Source organism: Lasioglossum baleicum, chromosome 16, assembly GCF_051020765.1.
Source record: "Lasioglossum baleicum chromosome 16, iyLasBale1, whole genome shotgun sequence".
NCBI classification, from domain to species: Eukaryota; Metazoa; Arthropoda; class Insecta; order Hymenoptera; family Halictidae; genus Lasioglossum; species Lasioglossum baleicum.
In genome coordinates, this window is record NC_134944.1 from 1,946,324 (window position 1) to 1,956,569 (window position 10,246).

The 10,246-nt window shown below is 37.8% G+C and overlaps 1 protein-coding gene across 1 annotated transcript; it reads right to left on the reverse strand.

Annotated features, from left to right (window-relative positions):
• Window positions 1–1,187: 1,187 nt before the first annotated feature.
• On the reverse strand, window positions 1,188–8,171 carry LOC143216905 (uncharacterized). Its single transcript, XM_076440483.1, has 9 exons — window positions 7,660–8,171; window positions 6,647–7,422; window positions 6,363–6,552; window positions 5,915–6,060; window positions 5,486–5,772; window positions 5,057–5,288; window positions 4,777–4,969; window positions 4,115–4,690; window positions 1,188–3,874 (listed from the first exon to the last, which is right to left on the reverse strand). The coding sequence occupies exons 1-9, from the start codon at window positions 7,661–7,663 to the stop codon at window positions 1,704–1,706; spliced, it is 4,575 nt and encodes a 1,524-aa protein (XP_076296598.1). The 5' UTR covers window positions 7,664–8,171; the 3' UTR covers window positions 1,188–1,703.
• Between the last annotated feature and the right edge of the window lie 2,075 nt (window positions 8,172–10,246).

Below are 10,246 nucleotides of genomic sequence, written 5' to 3' on the forward strand. Positions count from 1 at the left end.
CAAGAGCGTCTATCCTGGTCTATCCATCTATTTATGTCTATATATGTATAATGTATACGGAACACATATATGGTGATCATAATCCTAATCACACACATGTTCATATTTAAATGAACAGTGATTTATGAAAATCATTTTATACGTAATCGCGCGCGCGTATCAAATCAGTATACTGAAAGTATTTAATATTAAACCAATCGTTGGAAATAGAAATATAAACAAACGAAGATGGGACCGACAAAACCGATGTAACGATTGCTCATAAATTGATTCATAATATAATGATTCGGTGATACATAATATAAGTACCTTATTATGTACAGTAGCGGACAAAAGTTTAAGACCACTCTAAAGAAGACGATAACTTTTTTAATATTGTACTATACGATTTGAACTTTTTTGGGAAGCTAGAGCAATTATAATTATAATAGTAAACTATTGTTTACTAAAGGATGTGAAAAGAAATTTTTCCAAAAGTTGCAATTGAACGGAATTGTTGAAAAAATACTAAAAGTTGCATTTTTAACTTTTTTATGTGGGCCTATATTGAAAATTTAAAAAATACGTTTTGTATTTTCAAAATACGTTTTGAAAATCTTCAAAATCTTCTTCGATTTTGATGAAATTTTCAGAATATGTTTAATTAACACAGATCTACAAAACGTATTTTTTAAATTTTCAATATAGGCCCACATAAAAATGTTAAAAATGCAACTTTTAGTATTTTTTCAACAATTCCGATCAATTGCAATTTTTGAAAAAATTTCTTTTCACATCCTTTAGTAAACTAATTGCTCTAGCTTCCTGAAAAAGTTCAAATCGTATAGTACAATATTAAAAAAGTTATCGTCTTCTTTAGAGCGGGCTTAAACTTTTGTCCGCTACTGTATATAGAAAAGACACAAATTTCTATTTTATATGTTCTTTTTTTATTTTGTAAACAACATATTAAAATATTATAACTACTTGTTGGACAAGTATTAAATGCAAGATATAAAGTAATGTTTTAAATAGGTGACTTATTATGTACCTTAGGTACCTTATTATGTATACAGAAAAGACAAATTTCTATTTTATATGTTCTTTTTTTATTTTGTAAACAACATATTAAAATATTATAACTACTTGTTGGACAAGTATTAAGTGTAAGATATAAAATAATGTTTTAAGTTTTAAGTGAATCAAAGTTTCATTGTTACATGTAAATGCAACTTTATTTAGAAAGTACAATTGTTCTATAATTTGGGAAGTGCACGACAGAACAATAATTAAACTTACTTTTTACACTGTCTCACGTAGGAGGTATACGTAAATACCGTTTTCTAAGTTTTATAATACCTTTAACTTATAATTGCTTTAACTTATAGATCCTATAATTATAGCCAAGTTACGTTCTCGATCAATACTTTTGATGCTTTGTTAACATGCTCTCGACACTTAAACAACAACAAAAAAAAATAAGTTTAAAAGTAAAGGAGTGTTTTGTTTATATCGATTCGTAAAAAGTGCAGCGAAATACTATAAGCCCTGATCTTCTGTCGATTGTAGCTATCTCGTATAGCCGATGACATCGTTCCGATTAAAATTCATGAAATGGCAGAACTTATAGCATCTGTTTCCGATGCAAGGTAACGCGACAATAAGAATTTGTTTAAGTAAATTGTGAACGATTAACGGTAGTGTGAAATTAAGGAACGTAAATCTTAATGAAATCCTTTGAACTGGTTGGTAGAAAAGGAACGTTGGGGTTGGAAATTTGAATTCTGCGGTTGCCACGAGCCTACGTTCTTTCCACTCTGCCAAGTGGACGACGAAGGCTTCTTGTCGTTATCGTTTTGCGAGGTCCAACGCGACTCTCTCATATTTTTAATACCGTTGTTTTGCCACTGTGGTTTCGCCGTGAAAGACGTATCTTTAGTCTGCCAGTTGTCTTGATGTTTCAACCACGTGTCTGCTGGTTTATCGTTCTCCCTGATCCACATGGACGACGACGGAGCGGTATTTTCTAATTTGAGCCACCTTTCCTTCAAACCTAAATTATTGCCATCGTCGCCCCAAGGATCTCTCGCGTCTTCCGGCAAATCGTTCAAGTCGTCCTTGTCGTTCTGTTTCCAGTTGTCTTTCGCGTTGAACGTATCCCACCGACTCTGCTTCTTGTTGTCCAACCAGGATTCTTTGCGAGGATTGAAACTCTCTTTCCCTCGAATGTTCCAATTATCGTTGCTGCTTCCAGGCATGTTGGGCGCGTTCGTCCACCTATTATCGGAACCGGACGACCATGTTTCTTTGGCCATCGGTTTCGGACACGTCTGTTTAGGATTCCAAGAGGTTCCGCCAAGGTTCCAGGCATTATCGCGATTCGAGTCCTTGGCGTCCCACTTCTCCAGATTGAAGTTCTTACGATGTCTGTCGTTGGACGAGTTTTGGTCCCAGGTATTGGTCGAAGTCGAAGGTTTGTCGTTTCTCCAGAGGTTCTGAGTCTGCAGCTTCTCGGTGGGCCGCGACCAAATGTTTTGCTCGACGGCCCCCCTGCTCGGTATGTCCCATTCGTCCGCGAATCTTTGCGGTGGCGACATTTGTCGTCTCGGCGGTGATGGTTGCCTCCTAGGAGGCGACGCGGGCCGTCCAAACATGAATCTCTGCGGCGATTCCGCGCGTCTCATTGGCGACATCTGTTGCTTTTCGCATAAGACGACTTGTCGTCTGGAGAGCAACATCTCCTGCGTGTTTGGAGACATGAGTCGGTTAGGAGAAGGGATCTGCCTTCGCGGCGTAGACGTCTGTCGCCTTATAGGGGACATTTGCCTCTGGGGGGGCGACACGATGATTCTCAACGGCGATATTTCTCGTCGTAGAATTGACGCGTCCTGTCTTATCGGCGACATTGGACGATTGATAGGGATTTCAGGTCGTCGGGGCGGTGATGCGCCGCGTCTCGGTGATAGAGGTCGTCTGGGTGGCGATGCTCGCCTAAGCGGAGACACAGGACGCCTTAAAGGCGGAGACTGTGGACGTCTCATGGGAGGAGAACGCTGTCTGTATAACGACATGTTATAATTGAAATGTCTTCTGGGAGGAGAACATACACGTCTTGGCGGGGACAGCAATGGACGTTTAGGCGAGAATCTTTTCGGAGGGCTCTGACGATGCTTGATCGGGGACGCTTGCCTCCTAATAGGCGAACTTAGTTTTCTCATGTTGCCCATTTCGTTCCAGCGATTCCTTTCGAACGGCTTATCTCGGCTCCAGTTGTCCTGAACCGGTTGATCGCGCATGTTTGTTTCGTGATATCGGTCCGGTGATATGCGGAATGGATTTTGCGTTCTGTAATCGATCGCGGGTCCCACTGGAAGCACCGTGTTCGGCTCCAAAGGCGGTATGTTGTACTTTTTGTAGAAAGTCTTCTGTTCAGAGATTTTGTTATCCGAAAATTGATTTGCCGTGGCGATCACAATATCTTGGGTGTCCATTTCTTGCACGTATCGACCTGCCAACAGAGAATTGTCCTCCGTTTTCACGTCTCGTTGACCCGCAGTGTTTTCTGCGGGCGCTATACGATCCCAAACGGAACGGGGAAGCTGACTCTGAAGTTTGTTCGTTTGCTCTAGAACCATGTTTAACATGCTTTGTAGTTGTTTCGCGGTATTTACGTCCACGGTCGGCGCCGGCCCGCTCAGCTTCTCCTTCGCTATCTTCAGAAGTGCCTGATGTTGTTTCACTCTTTGGGCGATATCCGTATCGACCCGATTATTAGATAATCTTTCCCTTAAATCTGCTTGCTCTGTGTGCTCTCGCAACTTTTTTTCGTACAGAGGATTGATCTGCAAGTGCGGGCCTTCTGTGTTCCATTCCTTTTTCTTTTTAGCTGTCGTATCTAATGTTCGAGAAACACACTTTTACTTTTCTGTACTGTTTACGACTAAAGGAGAAAATACCTCGCGTATGTACGACCGAAAGAATATTGTAGCTGGATAAGGGAATGAAAAATTACACTGAATGAAACTTCGCACAGAATTGTTGACCCCTTGTCCAGCCATTCTTTCCTTTCGTTTCGTTTCTTACTAAAAAAATAACGCACGAGAGTTGAGAAATGCTTAATAAACTATCAACTTACCCGCCTGCCAAGGTTTAGGATTGAATTTACCAAATTTCTTCATCACTTTCTTTGGTGGAGCAGCTGCACCTTTATCCGGTGAATGAGAACGTTTGCCCTTAAATTTGCTTTGGAAAGGCGCAGCTTCCAAATTTTTCGGGCGAACAGCCAGATTCTTGATCAGAGGTTTCGCTTTCTTTGCCGGGAATTTTGTTAACAGTTTATTCAACGATTTTCTTGCTTCGGCTTCTTTGGCTGCTGTCTTTTTATCCGTTCCGTTGGTTTTTTGCTCGTTTGTCTTTTCTTGACCTGCCTTGCCAGCTTCTGCCGGTTTAGCCATTTCCGGGGTAAGTTTTGGGAATCCTAGTTTATGTATCGGTCGTCGCTGAAGTAGGATCACAACTTCGAAATGTGGACCAACCGGTAACGTGTCGACGACGCATGCTACGATGGGAATAAACGCGCATCCGAATTGGGTCGCTTCCATTGGCCGAGCTAGTTCTAATATCGCGCGAACCGACTGCTTCGTTAATGTGGTTATCATCACGATTCGTTTAATTGATACAATTTTCCTGAGGCATGACATCACTTCGATTGCTGCAAGATATACGAAAACATATCAGATCTTGTATTAAACTTGGACGAACATAGTAGTAAAAATTATAAACTATAAACTGACGCACCTCGACCAATGTTAGTGTTTGCATTAACTATTGCACATGTTTTCCGACCTTTTGCCTTTTGCACAATCTTGCTTGTTACTTCGGATGGGGTTCCCATAATGAAGGAAGCATTCTTTATGTTATTCAATTCACACGTCATTTCAGCTTCTTCCACTTCGGACGGCAGATCTACCCCCACAACGTTCTGACATTTCTGTAACGCGATAACAAGATTTCATCGCTTTGGTACTCGGAGTAACGAGAAAAGTAGCAGAGTAGTATACATGTATATTGTACATACCGATGCCATCATTAAGCCGATCAGACCAATGCCACAACCTATTTCGATTAGGGTTGTTTTCGGGTTAAGCGCTAGTAAATCCATCACTGCTTTCGCTACATTCTCAGCTCCCGCAGTGTTCGACCAAAAGTTTGTTTTAGGCGCAAGCTGCACTTTTAATCCTCCAACAATTTCATCCAACGCTTCCGATCCTACCAAGAACGTTGTGTCCGTCACGGTGGCGTCGTTAACTCTATAATTAGGAAATAAATCAGCCGTTTCTTTCCGATGATCGCGTGTTATTCGTAGAGGCGTACGAGATCTCGAAAATTTCCGGAATCCCAATATATTCGAGGACCTCGAATAAAATTCTCGACCCGTCCCAACCAGAAATTTTCAGGTTCTCGCACACACCTCCAATTATTTCATATATCGTAGTACTCTACTTACTTATTTATAGATTTGCAATACAGTGATTTCACATTACAATCTTTGCCTGACCCAGATTCAAAAGTCTGTTTTAAACGATCCATTGTGCTGCGACTAATGTTCTTTCCAGTCGCGAAAAGCATAAGTTTATCCATGCTGTTGCAACGTACCACTAACCAGCACCATTCTTGTTTACACTCCATGTTTGATTCTTTTTTTACTTCTCCTTCGGTAACGTCGGGCGCCTTTTCAGCTATACCATTTTGATCGGTCGGACGTTCGGTTGTTTGAAGAAATTCTTCAAATACCTATGTGATATAAGTAAACGCACATGTGACTATAATATGCTTCGTATCCGTGCTCAAGTATGGACGAATCATATTGCGTTAGGCATTATACTAAAAAGTGTATTAATAGGTTGTAGTAACAGCTGGTAGCTGAAGCATATACCTTTACAGCATGAAACACAAAAGGTGGAAATTCGAGTTCATTGTTTATATTGACGCCCCATGCTCCGCTCGGTTCCAGTTTCCAAACTGTGTCTACATTTTTAGTATTCGAAGTGTCATCGTTGTCTTGAACCTTCTTTCTGCTACCTGAACATATTATATCGACATCGTCACTTAATCGAGGAAATGGAATCGTCGAGCATACAGGACGAGTCTCGTAACATGACCGTACACCATTTGTTTGGAAAATCTTTTGGTACAACGAATAACTTGTCAGCTTTTCAAAGTCGTCATATTACGAGAGCCGCCCAGTATATTCTGTAATTCAAGATTTCAACTTTCACGGTAACAGAAGGGTATAGTTATCAAACAATTGAATGTCGTATCACAGTAGAAATTCTCATTTTTGAATGGTTTAATTTGTAATTAGAGAGTTGCATTATACTCACAGACGAATTTCCACCGGTTATTATACGGTTTTTTCAAGCAACAACGTCGAGCTGGTCTCAATTTGCATAGAGGAGATCCATTCATTTCCATTTCCCATTGTAACCACCTCTCGTAACACGGATATGAAATTCCGAAAATTCTAGCCATTTTCGTCAACCGTTCTTTCACAATTGCCTCTTTTACAGCTAGCTGCACCAAAGAAGAAATTGAATTTATAACTTTATACGATAAAAAGTAAGTTACAATATTATTTTCTTACTTAATTATGTATTTCTTTATATACCTTTTTATCATACCACTCATTCTCTGCAGAATTCTCTGGTTCTACTTTCATTTCCACATCTTCGCTATCGTTAACCAAAGATACATTCTGTTCGACTTTAATATCTTTATCCGTTTTGATAATTTCCTTAGATTTTTCTTTTTCTAAATTGGATGCAACACTCTTTTTCTCCGCTTTATTATTTTCTTCTTGTGCTCGAAGGTCTGAAGAATTCGATGCCATATTTTGAATTTCATCTTTATTATCCAAATAATCTTCAAGCGTTACATCCTTTTGTTCGTGTAATTGATCCAAACTGATATCGGCAGTGAAATCAATCGGATCTGCGTTCGACGACTGGGTATATTTGTCATCTGTGTTTGACGCGTTGTTTTCAACATTGTTATTAATGTTCACGCTATCCAGTGGTTCGTCACGCGTTAAATCTATAATCGGTACATCCTTATCTTTTTTCGAGTTATCTTTTTCTATGATATCGTCTTTCAAGGTATCTTTTTCTAAGACGTCTTCTTTTAAATTATCTCCTTCCGAGTTATCTTTTTGCTTGCCATTTGTTCCAACGTTGCTCGTTACCGTAACATCTGTCTTTTGTTCATCCGCTTCGCATCCATCCATATTCGGTTCGTCTATAGTTTCTTTGGCTATGCTTTGTTTCTCTACATTTGCAGAATCTTCTATAGTCTTACCTAGAGCGTTATTAGACGCATCCTCTTCTTCGTTGCATTCGTCTACTACTTCGTAGTCTTTCCCTTTGATCGTGACTGCTCCTGGATTTTCTGTTAACAAAAATATTGTTCTCTACAATTTCCTCGATAAAAGAAAATGCAATTATTAATGTGTTACTTTATAGCAAGCCAAAAACTAAAAAAATTTAGGCTTTCGAACAAACTCCGATCCGAAATCCATACGAGAATCTATCGCCATCTCATACAATTCGAAAGCTGTTTATATTTATACGAAAATATAGAATCGCTTATCGATAAAATGGTAAAATATAAGGAGCGAAGGTTTACCCATTTTCTCGTTGACCTTTATGTGATTTTCGAAGTCTGTAATCCAGGAGACAAATGACACTTTAAGAGGAAACTGTTACTGACGTTGCACTTAATTTTGATAACCAATTTTGTGACGTAATTGACGCATTCAAAGAATCGATGAACTAGTGGAATTAAATCGAATCGGTTATCAAATAACGCCTCTGGCTCATCATGAACATTTTACTTATATTATGGCGATCACAAAAATAAATCTTCTAATATTTATATATATTAAATATATATATATACAGATATATATATATATATACACAGACATATATATATATATATACAGGTATGTATATATACGTGTATAACTATTATTCTGTGATACGGTGTTGTTTTCAATATCCTTTATTACAGATATAATTCCCGTATACATAATCTGCACTTTATTCCATGGTCCAGCTTTATGCCAAATGATGCCAAAGAAAGTTTTGTCGCGCGTCGCGACGAGCGATGAAGAAAAATGGCGTTCCAAAAGCAATCACTACGGTTCTGCTTTTGTGTAACAAGTATTCTATATATATATACCACCTATCTGTGAATGAAAATTTTCATTGCAATCTTGCAATAAAAATGTTATTTTCGAGTTGTTTATGAAACCGATACTTGGTATATTTTTATTCGACCTATTCTACATAATGTTAATAAAGTTCAGAAACACATCGATAGAGGGGTTCGATCGTCGATTTTATCAGAGAAAGAATTTCTCTACACGTACAGTCTTTGGTGCAGTTGCTTAGAGGGGCCCCTAGACGTTCAATAATATTGTCAATGTAGGTTGACAACAGTTGACAATAATATTGAAGCTCCCGCTTCAATAATCTCGTCAATCTAGCTATCAATACGGTGCACAGTGGGTTGAACCGTGAAAACGCGGTCAAAAATCATGATTTCAAAAGATGCATTTTTGAAGCTGCTTCTAAGTTTAAATTAATAAAAATGGTACAGATTTTGAGGTGTTGAATTCAAATTAATAATTAGATTTTGATTAATTCCAAATCCATAAAAGTTATTGTATAACGTTTTTTAGAAATTGTTTTCTCGAATTTACACGTAAATATTATTAATTATTTTATTATTAGTAATACTATATTTTTAAGTTGTTAAAAATATTAAAGTTATTAATATTAGATATTAAGTTATTAAATATATTAAATTCTGTATAATTTACTTGATGTTAATCGCCGGATCCCATTTGTATTGCCTTATATTAAATTCAAAATTGTTGGAAAATTCTTTAAATTGAAGATGTCAATATATGATTCATCCTTTATTAAAATCAGAAGAAATAACATTCAATTTAGTTTCTATTTCTTGCAATCGATATAGATAATTTTTATTTTGCGCGAGAAATCTTGCATCATATCGCATCACTGTCTATACAGTGAGACTGACGAAATATTGACAATAAACCTCCTAAATGTAAATGCACCATAGACATATAGAGATAGACTGCGCGGCCTGAACGAAGCGCTGAAGCCCACAATGGCGGCGTGCGAGAGAGAGAGAGAGAGAGAGCATTAGCCGGGGTCCATAGCGCTCTCTTTCTAATTGATGTGTCGACACATCATATAGAAAGAGAGCGCTATGGACCCCGGCTAATGCTCTCTCTCTCACTCTTTGTACCGCGCGCCGCCATTGTGGGCTTCAACTCGCCCATAAGACGGCGCAGTCTATCTCTATATGTCTATGAAATGCACGCATCAATATGGCTCCCGTCAATGCGCTTCAATCAAAATTTCTATCAATATGCTTCAATATATTGATCAATGCGTTTGACCCCTTCTAAACGGTCAATATGCCCTTTTAATGAGGTTCGTCAATATTATTGATGGGCGTATTGATAGTATTATTGAATGTCTAGTCTAGGGGCCGTTTTAGTGGCGGAGTGGCGGTTATAGTCGTAGAGTCGTCGATATTATAGATTGTCTACTCCTCCGATTTTAGTGATCGATCGTAGCGCCACAAGTTAAAATCAAGTTACAGTTGCATACAGTTTTCTTATCATTTCTAATCAATTCAAAATACTTCATATACATACATATAGTCACCGACGAATAATTTTTATAGAAACTATTCTTACAGGTAACAGAATGTTAGTGGACTTGACCTTCTTGAAATTTTGTTTATTCGCAGTCTAGTTGTAACTTGCATTATGATTATTTTATCTGTAATGTTTTAGACTTTCTCGTTTTATTAAAGCAACAAACACTTATTTTATTGTCTATAATAATACAATAAAAGTCTAAGAAGATGACATATTCATTTTATGTTGAGAAGAGCACGTTTACGTTTAGGTAAGAGTTTGATTTTGAAAATGCTATCAATTCTAATTTTCTATGGTTATATATGTAAGATTTTGTTAGTAATATTTTCTTGGGAAGAAAAAATTGTTATATATATACATACTTAAATTTTTAATCTAAATATATGAAGAAAGATTAAAATAAAATGTCACAAGAGTATACGTACGTAGTATTGATATCTGAAAAACTTTGTGAAATAGTATTTTAGCCAGCTTTGGTTGCGCATCGATTTCGACCCGGTAAATCGCAGA